This window comes from Trachurus japonicus, chromosome 10 (assembly GCF_045865225.1).
Source record: "Trachurus japonicus isolate A0001 chromosome 10, Traja_1.0".
Classification (NCBI taxonomy): Eukaryota; Metazoa; Chordata; class Actinopteri; order Carangiformes; family Carangidae; genus Trachurus; species Trachurus japonicus.
The window spans coordinates 3776583-3796856 of NC_140916.1; the positions used below are offsets into that span (position 1 = coordinate 3776583).

Genomic DNA, 20274 nt, shown 5'->3' on the forward strand with positions numbered 1-20274 from the left:
TGTTGGATTGTGTATTTGATGAGTTTGATGAGGGAAACCAAGAAACCCCATAATGAGCCTCCGTAGCGTAGCTCTGAATAGCTCACGGCTCTGCTCCGCCGCTCTAAAAATAGCTTGCACCGACAATTAAAGGTAACGGACCTACTGCTATGACTACAGGGATTATGGCAATGGGCTGATTAGCCAAAATGTTGAACTATCCCTTTAAATCTGAATATTTCTGGTTTCTTTGTTCCTTAATGACAATAAACTGAGTCTCTCTTTGGTTTGTGGACAAAACAAGAGATTTGAGCTAGTGGTTTGAGAAACACTAATAACTAATAACTAAAACAACTAATCGATCGTTTATTATTAATCAATAATGAAAATAATCGTCAGTTGCAGCTCTAAACTCCACGCTTTCTGTTGTTTGTTTAACTCAACTGAGAATGAATGTGAGAGCCGAGGCGTCGGTGTTAAACAGGGTCTCTGGTGTCGTCGCTCACACATCACTGACCGTTTGTTGTGTGTGTGTGTGTGTGTGTGTGTGTGTGTGTGTGGACCCATCTGCTGCTGCAGGAAGTCTGGCCAACGTGTCACACGGCGTCTGTTCGTCTGGTAAATAGGTCACAGGAAGAGAGAGAGAGAGAGAGAGAGTCGATCAATCAACAAACAAACAAACAAACAAACAGAGGCGTCTTTTTTTTTTTTTTTTTTTGATCAACATTTTATTTCATTACTCAAAAATTAGGAAAAACATATGTGAATAATACAGGGCACAAGGGAGTGTCATAGATAGACAATAGACGTACTAACTTTAACGTACAATTATATTATGAAAGAAAAAAATAAACTAGAAAATTTCCTCTCGGGAAATTTTGAATGGGCCGCGGGGCTACTGCCGATTTTGCCATCTCTGTCAACATGGGAATCAAACCCACGATCTTAAGCGCAAGACAGAGCTGATCAGACAGACACATGATCATCTTTCTATAAGCACTGATATGGAGGAGCTGTAACCACATTAGGTTACCTGTGTGTGTGTGTGTGTGTGTGTGTGTGTGTGTGTGTGTGTGTGTGTGTGTGTGTGTGTGTGTGTGTGTGTGACTGTAATCACATGAAGCTGGCTCTAGAGTCTGTGTGTGTGTGTGTGTGTGTGTGTGTGTGTGTGACTGTAATCACATGAAGCTGGCTCTAGAGTCTGTGTGTGTGTGTGTGTGACTGACTTGACACATAGTTAGTTAGTAGCTGCATCCTGTGTCAGTCTGATTTAGCTGTTTCTGTGTTTATAAACATTTAAACGAGCGCCAGGTGGATTGTTTATGAAGTTAACGAGCTCTGGCCTGAGGATCAAAGAGGTTACCACGGCGATAGGGGCCCCCGCAGGCTGAGACAGACAGAAACGTGGAGAAAAAGAGCCATTTTCTGCCTCTAAACCGGTCTCACAATTAGGCTTAGCATGACAAAACGGTAACTCCTATCAGAACAAAACACAGATCAACGTTGCTCTAAGGACTTACTGAAAATTTCGGTACGATTTGGTGTTTCTACAGTAAATATTTTGGCGACGCTGGCAGTTTTAAAACATCAGGCCGTTCTGCTCCTCTCAGAAAATATTTGTATTGGACTCAATGAGGAGCAGGGACAGACGTGGCCGCACTCAGAGGCTGATTCTGTCAATTCTGTAAGTCTCTCTGATATTTTGAGCACATGACATGAGAGATAACAAGTTTGTCTTACAAATTCTGAAAAATTATGTCTGTAGAGTGTAAATTGTGGCCGTGCTGATGGTTTATCCAGAAAAAATACAGAATGTTTCTTCACTCTCTCCCACTCTAACCGATGATGTCACGCACTCTGACACGAACATTCCATGCAATACACACCCATTATAAACTCATAATTTCTCCAAAAATGATCATGGTCATTGATCAGGGATTGATCAAAAACTATATGACCTATCAAAACGTGGAGTAATGCGACAATACACAAGACTTGTGTCTACTGTTTAAAGTTTAAATGGAGTCTCTAGGTGAAAGTATGCCTGAGCAGTAGACGTTTGTTAAACTCCAATGATTGGTCTTTTTCGCTCTTTTTTTTTTCGCCCGTCCCATTGACTTACATGCAAAATTTTGCGTAGTTTTTCGCGACATACGTCGCGAAAAATTCATACACTGTTGAGAAAAGTAATAGCACACCGATCCCGATCAAGACGCACGTTTTGATATATAATTTGGCCTGCAACTCTTCGAGTTGCAGGACTAGTAGCGAATCGAAAATCGTCCGGAAGAGGACGAAGAATAATAAGAAAAAATCCACACAATAACAGTAGTGCCCGGGCTTCGCCCGGGCACTGGTCCCTGCAGCTATTTCATAGCTGTTGGGACCAGTGCCCGGTGCGATTGCCCGCGGCCCTAATAAATAAAAGAATAAAATAGATGGATGAATGACAAAATAAGTAAGGATGATAATTATACTTTTGTACATCACATTTTATTTTATTTGCTATTGCTATTTTATTATGTATAGTTTGTTCTTTATATTTTACTATTTTATTATGTATAGTTTGTTCTTTATATTTTACTATTTTATTATGTATAGTTTATATTCTTATTCTTTATATTCTTATACTATATGTTGTTATCGTCTATCTATCTATCTATCTATCTATCTATCTATCTATCTATCTATCTATCTATCTATCTATCTATCTATCTATCTATCTATCTATCTATCTAATTAGAATAAATAATAAGGTAACTTTACGTAACATATAATCATAGCCTACTGTGAGAAAAAAAAAAGATAAAAGAATAGGGTAAATATGGATAAATGACAAAAAATTAAATAAAGAATAATAACAATGATGATAGAAAAAATAAAAATACAATAAAAAATTCTGGTGCGGCAAGAAATTTTACAAACAAAGCTAGTAGCTAGTAGTCATTACAGTAATAGATAGATAGATAGATAGATAGATAGATAGATAGATAGATAGATAGATAGATAGATAGATAGATAGATAGATACTTTATTGATCCCAATCTGGGAATCTGCAGCAGCAGCATTACACAGACACACAGTGACGATAGCAACATATAGTATAAGAATATAAAGAATAAGAATATAAACTATACATAATAAAATAGTTAAATATAAAGAACAAACTATACATAATAAAATAGCAATAGCAAATAAAATGTGATGTACAAAATTATATACAAAAACAAACGGGCAGCGTTGATTTTAGTGCAAGATTTTGAGCCATTTTTTTACCCGGACAGAAAAATAAAAAAGACAAGAACAGAACAGAGGCGTCTTTGACAGGATCAGAGATGGTGAGACGGGGTGAAGACGTCTCACTCTGACGGAGGAAACTAAAGAACTACAATCATCTCTCTCTCTGTCTCTCTCTCCACAGTCCACGAGCTGCAGGAGACCCAGAAAAAGATCACCATGACGACGACCAGCCCAGCAGCAGCAGCAGCAGCCGTGGCAACGCCTCCTCCTCCTCCCCCTGAACCCGGCGTTGCCCCGCCCCCCGCCCCTCCCCCGCAGCCGCCTCCTCCCCCTCCCCCTCCCCCCCCCTCCTCCCCCTCCGCCGCCGCCGTCCAGATGCAACCCCCTCAGGTGAGTGTGTGTGTGAGTGTGTGTGTGTGTGTGTGTGTGTGTGTGTGTGTGGGGACACAGAAACCACAGACATGATGGCACCGTGTGATGCCGTGTCTCAGTCTGACAGCGATCGGCTATTTATAGAAACACGTTTAACAACCAGTTCTACAAAGGGCTGCGTGTGTGTCTGTGTGTGATGGGGTCAAACACAAGCACAAAAAAACAACGGTAACACTTTACAATAAGGGTCCCTTAATTAAAGGGATAGTTCACCCTAGAATGATATTTCGCTCATTATCTACTCACCCTCATGTGGACTAAGGGCTGGAAGAAGTTTCAGAGTCCTCCGTGGCTTCTCTGAGTTACAGGGGGTCTTGGTGTAGCAGTGCATGTCCATATGACGGTTGTAAAGGGACACCGGAGCTCTTCGTAAAAAAACACACACAAAAAAACATCCAAATACCTCCATGATGCTCGTATGTAATGTCCGTCTTGTGCTGAAGCCCCAAATTGCGTAATTGTCCCGAAAAAAATTAAATAAGTCTATATTTTAAGCTTGTTTGTAGCGGAAGCTTCTCGAAGCTCCTCTTCCTGGTCCGTCCAAATCTCGCGTGATTCGCAGTAACCGCACTGACGCCGGCGCAAATCACGCGAGATTTGGACGGACCAGGAAGAGGAGCTTCGAGAAGCTTCCGCTACAAACAAGCTTAAAATATAGACTTATTTAATTTTTTTCGGGACAATTACGCAATGTGGGGCTTCAGCACAAGACGGACATTACATACGAGCAGCATGGAGGTATTTGGATGTTTTTTTGTGTGTGTTTTTTTACGAAGAGCTCCGGTGTCCCTTTGCAACCGTTGCCTTGAAATGCACTAAGACCCCCTGTAACTCAGAGAAGGGACGGAGGACTCTGAAACTTCTTCCAGCCCTTAGTCAACATGAGGGTGAGTAGATAATGAGCGAAATATCATTCTAGGGTGAACTATCCCTTTAACGTTAGTTAGTACATTATTAAAGGATAATTTCCGTTTTTTACAACCTGGACCTTATTTGTAGCATAAAATAAGATCTGGGGCTAATTTCGTCAAAATGGCACCAAAGTTGTCTGGGTGAGTAAAATGATCTTATTTTATGCTAGAAATAAGGTCCAGGTTGTAAAAAACGGAAATTATCCTTTAAGCATTAATTTATATCCACCACTTTCCGGAGAACGACGCTGGGTGTCGCCAGGACACTCCATTCATTACATTTTAGATTAACCATAGCTGGGCTAACCGTTAGCTGTTAGCCATTAGCAGTGTCTTAAATAACTCAATAAACGGCCCATGAAAAAAATATTTTTTCCAGCGGATATCCTAGTTACAACATGACTGAGCTAACTGGAGTAGTTTCATGTCGTGTCCGACAACGGGAGGGTTTTAACAGCTGACGTCCTGATAGTTAGCTTAGCTGCTGCTGTTGTTAGCTGTCAGCAGCAGCAAAGCTAACAACTATGATAACCATGACTAATTACAAAAACGTGGACACAGAAATGGTAATGTTTGTTCAATAATTCGTTTTATAGACTTAACAAACATCAGATTTAGTCAAAACGGTTTTGGCAGCCCAGAGCCCCCACATTTGGTGCCTACACCGGCGGCTAACGCTACCAGTTAGCCGCTAGCTAGAATGCTACTAAAACCGACTTCTGTTGTGGTGTGACGCAACGGATCATGGGGAAATAAAGTGGTGGATTAACAATCATTATTATGTATTATTTAGGATTAGGTAACACATTAATTAATGTAGCCTATTAGTAAGCAGTTAATTCATGTTTACTACTCAAAGTTAGTTAATAAATTAAAAGTTGAATGATGTGATTAGTCATCATTATGTATGCATTACTCAGCATTAATTTACACATTAGTTTATATTAATGCTTTATAATGTACTAACTAACGCTAATTAAGGGACCCTTATTGTAAAGTGTTACCACAACAACAAAATAAAAACACATTAAAATAGCTGTGAGCTTTTCACTGCTGCTGCTCCACTGCTCCTTTAAAGGATAGTAACCATTTTTTTTTTACAACCTGGACCTTATTTCTAGCATAAAATACGATCATTTACTCAACAGATAACTTTGGCGTCATTACGAATGAATGAATGAATGAATGAATGAATGAATGTTTATTTCGATCACAGCATCAAAATTTCAACAAAACAAATTCAAGGTAGTAATAAATACTATATAGCTGGTCGAAAAGGGTTGCGGCTGAAGCAAAGCTTATAGCTGCCGCACCCTCATCTCTCATTTCATGATAAAAAACCATAAGCAGTCTGATCGAAATGGCGCATATGCATACACACATACACACATACATACATATACCTACACAGTACGTCCCCCACCGACCATCCTATATCCACAAACCTTCACAACTCAAAAACAAAACAGGTCGAAATTTCCTAGGTTACATTACACAGCCCATATCAATCCTCAACTACAAGCACACGCTAAAAAACAGTCCGAATCAAACAAACAAGAAAACTTCATGTTTGTTGCAAAATTAAGTTAATTATTTCCCTTTGTTGCTCTCAACATTTTCACTTTTGTACTTTTAAAAATATTATTTTTAAACATTGTTTTTAAATGGGCAACATTTTTACTATCTTTACTGTAATATTACAAGTCGTTGTGATGAAATGAGCTCCAGAATGCAGCCTCTAAATAACACATTATCTGCAGAGAAACTCCTTCATTTCACCAATATTTAGTTCTGATAGGCTAGTGCTATTCCCCTCTGAGTCCGGGGTTAGCTGTTATCAACATCCGGGGTCTGTAGGTTGACCTACTGACCTCTGACCTGGATGATGTCATCTCTGAGCGCCGCGCTGCTCATTCTGATAATAATCATTCTGCTTCGGCGTTCGGGTCCATTTTTATCTCAACTAGCCGGAGCTTTAGTGAGTCCAGGTTGAGGAGAGGAAGCCTGTGGAAGCTGAACTTCATCCAGCTGCTCATTTTGTTCTGACAAGTCAGAAACACGCAGAAACGAACCGTAGCATTAGCGGTAGCAACAAGCCGCGCTGTGCTAAATACTAAATATTGGTGAAATGAAGGAGTTTCTCTGCAGATAATGTGTTATTTAGAGGCTGCATTCTGCTGCCCTGTAGACTCCATTATACGGATATACGCGGCTCTCGGCTGGAGCTGAATAACTATCAGATTTGTTTGTTTATTCACAAGTTTATTTACAGGAATCAAGATCTCCCTGTCACTTTTCAAAATTTCTTTACCTTCACTTATAATGTACATTCTCATTAAGATCCATTTCTTCTTATTCACTTTTTAAAAAGCAGTCAAAAATACATCTCAACTTCTCTTGAATTTCCCACTCTTTCCTCTCTCTTTCGCTCTCTCCATATCCCACATCCTTACTCTGTTTCTTTATGAGTTTAATTAATTACGTTTTTTTGTACCTTATCTCTATTGTCTCTATTTGTTACCGAATCACTTTGCACTTTATCTCTTTATTTTTTTCTCATTTCTGTTCATTTTGCTCATATGACATTGATTATCTCTTTTTTTTCTATGTTTATTTGTTAGCCATTGAAATTTGTCTTGTTGTAATTTGTTATAGGGGTGGAACCTACAGTATGTACAAGCCAACCGGCTTCGTTCCCTCCTTGCACCATTGAAATTTGTGTGCTAAATAAATAAACTCTAAACTCTAAACTAATTTCATCAGAACGACTTGTAATGACACCAAAGTTGTCTGGGTGAGGAAATGATCGGATTTTATGCTAGAAATAAGGTCCAGATTGTAAAAAAAAAAAAAAAAAAAAAAGGTAATTATCCTTTAATGATGTTGATTATTGGTTGATTGATCAGAGATTAACCTAATCAGGTCCGCTTCACTGGAACCAGGTCTGATCTCTCTCTCTCTCTCTCTCTCTCAGCTCTCTCATCGCCATCATGAGAAAAGGTTCAAAAGGCTCCAAAGCTGCGGTGAAGGCCGAGCAGCCTGCAGGTGAGTCACAGACACTTTATTGATCCCAGTGGCGTCGGAAGCAAAAGAAAAAAAAAGTGGGTGTGTCCTCTGGAAAATATTTACTCTATAGAAAAACTGTTCTGCTTAAATGAAGCTTCACTTAAAGGGATAGTTCAACATTTTTGGCAAATTGGCCCATTGCCATAACCCCTATAGTCATAGCAGTAGGTTCGTTACCTTTAATTGTCGGTGCAAGCTATTTTTAGAACGGCGGAGCAGAGCCGTGAGCTGGTCAGAGCTACACTACTACGGAGGCTCATGGGATTTCTGGGTTTCCCTCATCAAACTCATCAAATACACAATCCAACAACTCCACAACGCTCTGGTGGACAAGTTGTGACCTGCACATTCACCACGCTATGAGATAATAACACAACGTTACCACACAGAGTTGTTTTAGAGGGAAATACATGCAAAGCCGCTGATGCGCGTCGCCTTCAGGGACAGTTTTTCATCAAGCGGTCTCTGCATTTACCTCCAAAACAACTGAACTATCCCTTTAAGCTCAATGCGCCAGAAAAACGTAAAAATGCCTTTAAAAGCCAGATGAACACATTTTGAAAAATTCATTTTAAGGTTGCACATTTAGTTTTTTGTTTCCATGACTGATAACCGACGTTCGGACTAACAACCTGATAAGATTACGATGCTCTGCTAAATGTTAAACATATGTGACTTGGCCTGTACATATAATGGGTCCGACACCCATAATATAATATAATATAATATGACATAACATAACGTAGTATAATGTAATATAATATAATATAAGGGCGCAGTAAAGCACAATAAAACAGAGATATGGAAAGTAAGAAAAAAGTGCATTCACCTGATGTTCAGGGTTTTATTACACAGGGTTGAGTACTACAGAAGTAATTTTTCCCACATGTTAAATGGACCATGAACTCATCATCTATCTCTCTCTCTCTCTCTCTCTCTCTCTCTCTCTCTCTCTCTCTCTCTCTCTCTCTCTCTCTCTAGCTTCTGAAGGCGCAGACGACGTGAAGTCGAAGGCCGTGAACGAGATGATGGAGAGGATCAAACTGGGCGTCGTCCTGCGGCCCGTCAAGAGTCAGGAGAGCAAGGTGACACGGAGAAACTCTGAAGACTGAACCCACTCTGGTTCATGTTTCTAAAAGAAGATGAAACCAGGTCAAACACAGTGTCGTTGTTTTTAATATTGATCTATATATAATATATAACATTGAGAGTCACGATAGTTTTCAGTTTCAGTGTTTTCTGAAAGTCCTTGAGTCAATGAAAGACAGAAAAACAAAACCACAATCAAATCAGGAAGTGTTCAACCACAGATCTTTCCAAATAAAATAAACCCTCCAGAGTCCTGTCACCCTCCATGGAACAATAGTGAAGGGTCAGAGGTCAGAGGGCAAAGGTCAAAGGTCACATCACCCTGACAACAGATGTGTTTAAAATATTCCTGAGAAGTGAAATAAACAAAAGAAAAAATCAATAAACTCAGAGTCAAAGCAGCAGAGGATGATTTTACTGCTTCGTCATCAGTTTCACCAACAAAAACATCCTTTGCACTGCTGTTAAAGGGGTAGTTCACCCAAAATTCAAATTTCGCTCATTATCTACTCCCCCTCATGTGGACTAAGGGCTGGGAGAAGTTTCAGAGTCCTCCGTGGCTTCTCTGAGTTACAGCGGGGCTCCGTGCAGCACTGCATGTCCATATGACGATTATACCCCCATAATGCTCGTCTGTAATGTCCCTCTTGTATTGAAGCCCCAACATGAGAAATTGTTCCGAAAAAAATTAATTAAGTCTATGTTTTAAAGGCCCCATGGCATGAAAAATGTGATTTTGGTTATTTTTTGGTGCTTGGGGAGGTCTCTGGGCCACGTATATACTGCCCCATGCATCAAACTGGTCTAAACGGAGAAACACACACCGCCCATTTGTAGGAACTGTTTCTTTAAGACGAGCGGATAGCACTTCCTCCTTTCTGTGATGTCACACACAAGGTAACTCCGCCCACCACGACCAGTTGTTTTGTTTTTTTTGAATGCAGCTTAGGTTTCAGTTACTTGCCTGTGATTGGCCCGACTACACGCCACTCAAAAACAGTCAGCCAATCAGAGGAGAGGTTCTCATTCTCTCTTCTGATTGGCCAAATGACCTGTGCCTGCTAGAGCTCCAGAAAGAGGCAACAGAAAGGGGCAATATAGACGATATTAAGCAGATTACAGGTACTCAAACCCAATGATACAGCTTGTTAGGGATATCAGCAGGTAAATAAACCCAGAGAAAAGTGCACAGCATGGGGCCTTTAAGCTTGTTTGTAGCGGAAGCTCCCAGTGTTGCTCTGCCGGAATCACACGCGATTTGCGGAGCCGTGAACTGAAATCCCGCGAGATTTGCACAGACACAGGCAAAGCAGTGAACTGAGGCACTGGGAGCGTCAAATTTGGACGAACTGGGAAGAGAAGCTTCCGCTACAAACAAGCTTGAAATATAGACGTATTTAATTTTTTTCGGGACAATTTTGCATTTCGGGGCTTCAATACAAGACGGACATTACATACGAGCAGCATGGAGGTATTTGGATGTTTTTTGGTGTGTCTTTTTGTTACGAACGACAGTTGGTATCCATTTGCAACCGTTATATGGACATGCACTGCTACGCCGAGACCCCCTGTAACTCAGAGAAGCCACGGAGGACTCTGAAACTTCTCCCAGCCCTTAGTCCACATGAGGGGGAGGAGATAATGAGTGAAATTTCAATTTTGGGTGAACTATCCCTTTAAAGATGAACTGCTTTTTGCACTGATTCATTTACTCATTTAATTCATATGCAGATCTGCACTTTTGCATTCTTTGGGCACTTCTTCTTCCTTGTAAAGCTCAGATTGTCTATAAAACATGTCCGCTCGTCTGGCTGCGTGTTACTGATGCACTCTCACTGATTGCTCTCCCCCCTCCCCCCTCTTTCTCCCCCCTCTGTCTCCCCCCCGCTGCCACAGAGACCTGCAGCAGTAAAAGTGAGTATATTGACATTTGCATCAATCTTGTCACATGAAATCTGCAGCTGCTCCTCAGGGACAAAGACACACACACACACACACTCCAGTTAAACACACGTCTCTTTAAACATGGCGTCTCTCTGGGTCCGATGTGGGACGTTTGTTTTCAGACCTTTGTGTTGTTGTCTCTTTCTGCAGCCTCCTCCGCCCTGTGAGGAGAAGCAGCCGGAGAACAGCGCCATGGACGAGCTGAAGGGCATCCTGGTAATAACACCGATCAATACTCTGATCAATACTGATGTCTTTAGTCTTAGTAATTGAACTTTTCCTCATGTAAAATAATAATACTGAGGAGCGCTCGGTCACACGCTCACAGTCGGTACAGAAAGTATTCAGACCCCCTTTACATTTTCACCATTTTTTTTTACGTTGCAGCTTTATGTTAAAATCAATAAAATTCCAAATTTTCCTCATCAATCTACACTCACCTATGAAAGAGCATTTTATTCTGAGATAAAAAAGTCAGAATTTCTCAGAAAAGGTCAGAATTTTTGAGATAAAAAGTCAGAATTTCTGAGAAAAAGTCTAAATTTCTATGATAAAAAGTCTGAATTTCTAAAATAAAAAGTCAGAATTTCTTAGATAAAAAGGCTGAAGTACGGACAGTACAGTATTTCGGAGATAGCAGTGTATTTTTCAACTTTATTCGTTTATTATTTATTTACTTTTTTTTTCCTCTTCCTCTCATTCGCATCGCTTCTTTAATTCTTTTTTATTAATCAATCAAACTACCTGTCTATTCTTATTTATTCACTCACGTCCAGTTCCACTTAAGCATCCATCCTCTGCTCCCTCTTCCCTTGTTTCATTGTTTCATTCTTTCATCCGTGATCCCGGCTGTCCCTTTTTCTTCCTTTTCTTCCTTCTCACCTCCAGAATCAATGCTGTCATCAGTACTGTTATGTTTGCTATATGTTTGCTATCATAACTGTTATCCCTACTACCCTTTGTATCGTTTTTGTTGTTGAGACCTATGTCACCGTCGTGATTCTTTAATTTCTTTCCTTATCTTTGCACTATTACACCACCACACTACACTGCACTCGAACTACACACGCACACCTTCTGTATCCATTGCTGTATGTCCGTTATGTTGTTTGTCTTGTGTTTCACAATAAAAAAATAAAATAAAATTTAAAAAAAAGGAGATAGCAGTGTTCACCTGGGTTCACAGGGAATCGAACACAGAACCTGCTGCGTGGCTACAACAACAACACAACAGTGCTCAACCAAATAAAAAAAATCAAATAAATGAATAAAATGCTGAACTTCCTGTTGGTTGCCTAGGAGACGGTGAAGAGGAGCCCCAGCAGAGGCTCCCAGGAGTCGGGGCCGTCGCCACCGGGGAAGAAGGACAGCGAGCTGGAGGTGATTCTGAGGCGCCGCCGCAACAAGGCCGGAGAGGCGGGGTCTGGAGGTAAACACACACACACACACACACACACACAAATAAACACAACATCACCTAAATAAATAATTTTATGAATAAAACAAACAAACTGAACTAAATAAGTAAAAAATAATGATGTAAAGAAACTAATAACAGAATATCTTCAAAAATAAAACTAACTCATGTAAATAAAAACACAAAACAAACTAACATATTAAAGGGATAGTTAAATGGTAAATGGTAAATGGTCTGTATTTATAAAGCGCTTTACTATTATATACCTGCAACGATACCCAAAGCCCTTTACATCGCATTCACCCATTCACACACTGATGGCGGAGAGTTCATGCTAAACCGCTGATGTGCGTTGCCTTCAGGGACAGTTTTTCTTCAGTCTCTCTCTGCATTTCTCTCTAAAACAACTCTGTCTGGTAACGTTGTGTTATTATCTCATAGCGTGGTGAATGTGCAGCTCACAACTTGTCCACCAGAGCGTTGTGGAGTTGTTGGATGATGAGTTTGATGAGGGAAACCAAGAAATCCCATAATGAGCCTCTTCTGTAGTGTAGCTCTGAGCAGCTCACGGCTCTGCTCCGCCGTTCTAAAAACAGCTTGCACCGACAATTAAAGGTAACGAACCTACTGCTATGATGACTATAGGGATTATGGCAATGGGCCAATTTGCCAAAAATGTTGAACTATCCCTTTAAACAGAAACAAACAGACAGAGAGAGTGAGGTCATACTGGAGCTGAAGCTGTGACATCACAGATGTTCAGTCGATTATCGTGACTTCATCTCCAGAGCATGTGGCGTTAACGCTGCAGAGGTCACGGGTTCGATTCCCGCTGAGACCGCTGTGTGTGTGTGTGTGTCCAGAAGAGGGCGCACGGCACCACAGAACACACACACACACACAGTAATGAGGTCGTTGTTGGAGCTGATCAGGTTTTATCTGGTTTCCATCATCGACCTCCAGCATCAACTCTTTATTCAACCACTGAACATAGTTTTAGTTTCAAAATAAAATAAAACAAAACTGTAAAACTGTTTGGAAAATGATTCAAATTAATAAAATAAAAATTAAAACAAAACATTTGGAGCTAAATATGTAAAAGTCAGTGTGTAAAGTTTAGCTCCACATTTTCCTTTTCTCTTGTGTTTTAATTTGAAATGTTGAACCATGACAGGAAATAAAACTTTCTCCTCCTCCTCTCTTCCTCCTCCTGCTCCTCCTCCTCGTTTCCTCCTCTCCTCCTCCTCTCCTCTCTTCCTCCTCTCCTCCCCCTCTCCTCCTCCTCTCCTCCTCCTCCTCCTTCTCCTCCTCTCCTCCTCCTCTTCCTCCTCCTCCCCTCTCTTCCTCTTCCTCTCCTCCTCCTCCTTCTCCTCTCCTCCTCCTCCTCCTCCTCAGATGAGCGTGACGGGGTGATGATCCACGTCTCCTCCTCCGACAGCCTCAACGGGGGGAGAACCAGCAGCGACTCGGGCAAAGACCCAGACGGACCGATGGGAGGAGGAGGAGGAGGAGGAGGAGCTGGCGGCGCCTCCTCCCCCTCCCCTTCCTCCTCCTCCTCGGACTCGGCGGGGCCGCGGGGGGGCCAGGAGCGGCGCGGCTCGGGGCCCGGCCCCATCGTGGCGAGGAGGAGGAGCTCGGACACGGGGAGGAGCTCCAGGACCGGGTCGTGGCAGGAGAGGAGGTCGTGCAGCTCGCTGTCGGAGAGGGAGGGGGAGGGGGAGGGGGAGGGGGGGCGGCCAATCAGCAACGGCTGCATCAACAGGTCAGTGATCAGCTGATTATTGGTTCATTGATCAATATCAATATGATAAAACAGTAAAAACCTTAAAGAGGAACTAAACCCCTAAACCACTTTTTTCTGCTGAAAACAAATATATTTGGGTATAAGGTAGTGTTGTCAGTTGATTCTGGTCCAACTTTTGACATTTTAGTCAAAATATTTCAATTTGGTGTATTTTGTAGTAAAAATGTAGAGTGACTGCCCTCTATGGGTTGAAACACGGCTATTACAATCAAATTTTTCTATTGGCTGAGATGGAGGCAGATGACGTTTTGGAGGCAGCTTTCGTCACCGGCCACCAGCTCCCCGGCCAATCAGCACCGGCTGCTGCCTGCCGCTAACGGTTGCTAGGCACTCTAGCTGCTCTGCTGCGGCTAACGGCTGCTAACAGCTGCCTGAACGGGAATCGTTAGTGCGGCCGGCGCTAACGAGCCGTTAACGAGTTAACGAGCCGGCGGATCAGCTGTAGATGCTGTGTCACGGCTCTGGCGTCCTCTCCTAGTAGTGTCCACGCTACTAGTGCTGTTAGAGTCGCTCGTTAGTAGCTCGTTAGCGCTAGCAGAAGTGTCGATGTGTGTTTATTACTTTTTTTTCTCTTTTGTGTGATTTCGCGGGTGTGAATGGGGCGCAGGGGGGAGGGGGGAGGAGGGATCGTAGAGTGTCTCCTGGAGTCCCGCCCATAATCAAGGCATTTTTTGAATTTCAAGCTTAGAGCACGTCATCCAAAACTGAGGGGTTTAGTTCCCCTTTAAAGGGCAACTTTGTTTTTTTTCAACCTGGGCCCTGTTTTCATGTTTTTCTGTGTATGTGAGTGATGGATAATACAGTTATTGAGGTGGTTTTCAGTCGTTGTCATAGTTGCGGTAAACGCATGGATCTATTAACGCTGACTTTTAACTTTTGTGTGATATCCACTGTTAAAAGCTGGTGTGATGATCCATGCGTTTTACAGATTTTCATTGAAAAAAAAAAAAAAAAAAATCCATGCATTTACCACGACTACTGAAACCATGGAAACATAAACATAAAATTCCACCGGAAGAGCAAAACCGGCAAAACAGGCTACGTTTTTGACGTTCAGAAAAAGGTGGATAAACGGGCATTTTCAGTGACCACTTTGACCAGGATGACTACTGCCAGTCAAAGAAGAGACGTGCTAAAGGTGGACACATACGTTCATTTCTCCTTTCTAGTATGGCTGTCTAAAAAACCGATGACCAGATTTTGAAATCCATCAAAATCGGCCCACTGGCGGTTAAAATCTGGTCACTTCCGGTTTAGACAGCCATTTTGAATTTTGAAAATGTCAGAAATGGATTCAGCATCATCAATAACCCCTAAAACCACTCAAATATTGTCCAGATCAGCCAAGTCAATTTTGTATAGTCAATATTGCCCATATAGGCAATTATGCTAATTTATGCTAATTAATTATGTCTGTTATGCTAATTGTCCAATATATATAAGTTAGCATCCGGCAGTTTCTGAATACTGGGGACCCATACTATCTATTTCTAACATAAAACTTTGGGGTACTCAACATTTCCGGGTTCACAATGGGGCCCTATCTAGGGGCAAGTAGACTATGACAACTGAACCAGCTGATCAGACTCAGACAGTTTGTTTTACTGTGGAAGGAAACAGGAAGTGAAGTTGTTGTTTGTTTCTCCTCAGCGTCGTGGACGAGGATCAGAAGTCGCTGCAGACGTGCGTCCAGTCGAACGGCGTCGATCACCACGAGCAACGCGAGGACGCCGCCGCCGCCGCTGCTGCCGCCGGCAACGCCACCGCCGTCGCCCCGGTCAACGGCAGCACCGACGCCGAATGCTAGGACGGACTCGGAGCGTATTGATCGGTGATGATCAGCTGACGATGTAGTTGTTGTCGTAGTAACGGAGCTGCGTTCACAACAACAAACACGACAGAAACCGAAGGAGAAAGTTCAGACTTTGACTTTTTCCGTTTCTGTTTCAGACTAAAAACGTTTAATTGATAATTAACCCGGAGAGAAAAGTCACATGACCAACATGTAGCAAAATGTTGATGTTGTTGTTGTTGTTGTGAACGCAGCCTCACACGTCCAGTCGCTGCAGAAACACAGACGGTGGCTGTTGCTTTGCTCATCAATAATTAACTGTTAACAGGTGATTCGTTTTTATAAAGAGTCTCAGATATCGAACATGTTTCATATTTACAGACTCGATCGGGACGCTTCTGGATCAATAATCATTTAAAATAACGATCGATCAGGACAAAATGATCGAATGTTGCGTGTGAGACAAAACTGAAGTTAAACCTGCAGCAGAGATTATTGGATTATTGGATTAGGAAAAATCTAATCACATTTATTGGGTTGACTTGTTTAGTCTTTATAGTTTCTCCACCGAGGCCTCGCCCCACACGGAAACGGAGCTTCACCACAAAACCATCTTTTATTTGTTTATTTCCAGAAATATTTTCTTTTTTTTTTCATTAATTAGTTTATTTGTAATAATAATAATAAACTTTATTTCTATAGCACCTTTCAAAACCAAGGTGACAAGGTGCTTCACAAAATACAAAATACAAAATCATTAAGAAAATAAAGCAATCAAAAAATGAAGAAAACATCATACAGAAAACAGTGAACGAGCATAAGATAAAATAATGGAAATAGATAAGACAATAGAAACAAAGATCAAAATATATGTAAAAAAAAAAATGGGACTCTGCATATTCATGAACATACAAAAAATAGTAATAATTTGTTGTAAATATGCTAGATTTAGCTCAAGAGCTAATTTCCATCTGCAGTCCCACGGTCCGATATAATAGAATTACAGTTAGACAAAGATAAAAAAAAAAAAATTATGAGCAGAACTCAAATACAATACATCACAAAATAATGTACAAATTATTACTTAAAAAAATGCAACACTAGCATTTTGTAATAATTTGGTGCAATATATATGTAGTTCATTACACATTGCGTTCAAGAATTGTATTACAAAATGTAGCAGATTATTACAAAATGTGTCATTATTACATCACAAGGTGAATATTTATTACAGTATTACATAATGTGGCGCTACATCGCCCCCCAAAAAACACAGTTTTCATGTGAACGAAATGCAGAAATGATCGTAAAAAAACAATAAAACAAACTTAAGCCGATTCGCTGAAACCCGTAGCTATCCGTGTGGGCGGTCTGTGATGCGTTTAAGGGTCTAGGGTCGGACGCTCTGCTCGTTTTCCTTCAGTTTTTCCGTTTCAGCACCGACACCAAAACAAAACCAGTGAAACTAAAATGCAGCAGCCGCCGTCTGTGGATCGCAGCGTTTTCCCCCTCTCTTCTACTTCTACTTCTCTTTCTCTTTCTCTTCTCGACCCGTCGGACCCTGGACGAGGACGAACTGACTGAACCGTTTGAGGGAAGCTGCACTCGTTTTGCACAGAGCCTCGGTTTGTTTTTGTCCTTCAAACACTTCGACTTGTACAACGACTGCTGAACTTTTAGGTTGATGTTTCTTCTTAGTTTTTCTACTTGATGCACAAAGTGTGAGTTCGACTTTGTGTCATCAGAGGGAATGCACTGTAACTCCTCCTGCTTCTCCTCCTCTTTACTCCTCTTTACTCCTCCTCCTCGTCGTTGTGAGGGCTGCACAATTGATTTATGTATAATCTTATTACAAAGAAGCTGCAAAATGAAACTATGCTAAATTATGGTTTTTGAGACTAAATCTGCATGTTGTTGCATACGAAACGATATTTTTTATCATCACCGGTTGATTTTACACACTCAGCTTCCTCCATGCCGCTGGAGTTGGAGTTTCATTATTGATCAGTTTTTGCTTCAAAAAAACAAACCACAGGTTAATCCTCAGTTCTTTATCTACAACCAGACTAAATTATTATCAGAACAAATGTTAAATTTGTCCTGAGGGTAAAAATAAACTGGGTTCATCTGTTCTGTTGGTGGCGCTAGAGGAAAAGTCTTCGAATCATTGATTATAGAAAGAATCTCCTTGTTGTTTACAACTACTTCCGGGTAGAAAACCAGCATGAGAACAATAGTGACGGACGAGAGTTTCGCTATATATATCAAATTTTTCATGTCACTATATCGCCGTTTAGACTAATCTGATGTTTGTAAAGTTTATAAAACCAATGATTGGACAAACATTACTATTTACGTGTGCACATTTTTGTAATTAGTCATGGTTATCATAGATTAGCTGGGCTAACGGTTAGCTACCTGTTTAACTTCAGTGACTCAATAAACGCTCCATGAAAAAATATTTTCTCCGGCGGATATCTGAGTTCCAACATGACTGAGCTAACTGGAGTAGTTTCATGTCGTGTCCCACAACGGGAGGGTTTTAACAGCTGATGTCCTGCTGTTAGCTTAGCTACCACCGTTAGCTTAGCTACCGTTAGCTGTCTCTGCAGCCACTGATGCTTTCTAGACACTGTGATTCCCCCAAACTGAATAAATACAACACATAGCAACACAAAACACACACACAGAAATATTAATGTTTCTTCAATCATTTCAGATTTGGGCGTGAAAAATATGATATATAGCCTAGCTAAACTCTCGTTCGTTAGCCTACTATTGTTCTCATTCACATTACGTGCTGGTTTTCTACCCGGAAGTAGTTGTGAACAACAAATACGATTCGGTCTATTGATATATCAGTAAGTGATCCCAGTCAGATCGATTTACAAAATGATGTAGCACAAGTTCAGATTGATTTAGGTTTTTTTACAAGCAAAAACTGCAGATGAAGGCCATGAGCTGTGGCTGAAAGCTCCAGTAAACACATCCTGAGATCAGAGTTCACGTATTTCTGAGTGACGTGGTCGTTGTGCAGCCCTGACCGTCGTTCCCAGGTATTTAGATTTAAATACTCACGTCACGTTCTGGTTTAATCTCCTGAGTGTGAACGAACGGAGGCTGAAAAAAAAACAAAAACACAGGAACAACTTTTTACAACCAGGGTTCAAAACAAACAAACAGACAAGTGGAATAAAAGGCGCCAGTCCTTCTTCTTCTTCTTCCTCCTCTTCAGCTGCTGAGGCTCCTGTTTCAGGTTTCATTCAGCGTGTCGACTATCAGAGCGTCAGAGTCGGGCTGCGACGTGGGAAAAATAAATAAAAAATCAAGACAAAGGTGGAAATAAATAAATAAGGAACGTGAGGTTTAAGATCCAGAGGTTTCTCCAGTCGGTGGTGGGTTTCCATCCTGAGTTTAAGTTAAATCGAAAAACACGTTTGACTTTGATAAGAAGAGATGAGGAACCTTAATTCATCACTCCTCAGATTAACACTGCAAACAAACAAACTCCACATTTCCATCATGTTTTTACACTTATTCAAACTGATCTAACAGCATCTGATTGGAAAAATAGCGCCACCTGCTGTTTGAATCGATTAATTTAAAGTTCCCATATTATCCTCTTCCTCTGTGTGTTTTATTCTGAAGGGCTGATAGATGAGAAGATGTAAAAAAAAACATCTCAGTATAGTTTTCCATCTCCTCTCTCAGCTTCTTTTTCATTTCATTTATTTATTAGTTTATTTCATAGCGACAGTGCACCACTAATCAACAGAGTTAAAAGAAAAACTGTAAGTGGGCCAGAGTTAGCCAACAAGGCTAGTTTTCGTCCGTTGTCCCTGGCCAGATGTTAAAGGCAACCTAAAAGCCAAAAAAAAAAGGGGGCAACAATTAAGTACTTTCAAAACACAACTTACATAACAATCTACCTAGTAAAAGCTCATAATAACAAGTAAAACAAGTAAGAAGTCTGACATACAGCATAACAAAAGCTCTCTCTGGAGCTCTAGTAACAACAGGTCGGTGTCAGCCAATCAGAAGAGAGGAGGAGGAAGCTCTGAGCCTCTCTTCTGATTGGCTGACTGTTTTCTAAAGCGATCCAATAAAAAAACAGAGCAGATTTCAGAATAAAAACACTCAGAGAAACTAAAAATCCTGCAAAGTTGTTGGATGGATGGCGGGTCCAGGTGGTGAGGGGGCGGGGCTTAGTTGTGACATCACAAAGTGACAGGAGGAAGTCCTGACGGCTGGTTTTAAAGCAGAAGTAAGCGATATTTTTGTGTTAATATAAGTCTTAAATAGTTCTATCTATCGACAGCAATCACTTCTATAGAGTGTTTGGTCTGAAACACGGGTCTGTCAGTCGCTCTGCTCTGAGGCAACTCGTGTTTTTCCGACCAGTGAAGTCGTACCAGTTCGATCTGGTACGAGTTCACGGGTCGGAAGTTACGAGTGGCCGTTATAGTGACTTTCACAGGTAAAACAGGTCGGAAAAACACGAGTGGGTTGCCTGGAACGCTACAAAGTCGTAAGTCGTCACTTGAAGCTGTAATTTACGGTTTCAAAAGCCTGCCTGGAACGCAGCATTACCCCAAAACGA

General features: G+C 41.2%; 1 protein-coding gene across 1 annotated transcript in view; it reads left to right on the forward strand.

Moving 5' to 3' along the window:
- shtn3 (shootin 3) overlaps positions 1-15689 on the forward strand; it is a 43129-nt gene extending 27440 nt beyond the window's left edge. The window contains 10 exon segments of the mRNA XM_085788896.1: positions 3401-3558; positions 3560-3609; positions 7537-7607; positions 8610-8713; positions 9013-9028; positions 10627-10631; positions 10812-10877; positions 11961-12090; positions 13474-13840; positions 15533-15689. Coding sequence (XP_085645022.1) covers positions 3401-3558; positions 3560-3609; positions 7537-7607; positions 8610-8713; positions 9013-9028; positions 10627-10631; positions 10812-10877; positions 11961-12090; positions 13474-13840; positions 15533-15689 — 1124 coding nt within the window.
- The last annotated feature ends 4585 nt before the right edge of the window (positions 15690-20274 follow it).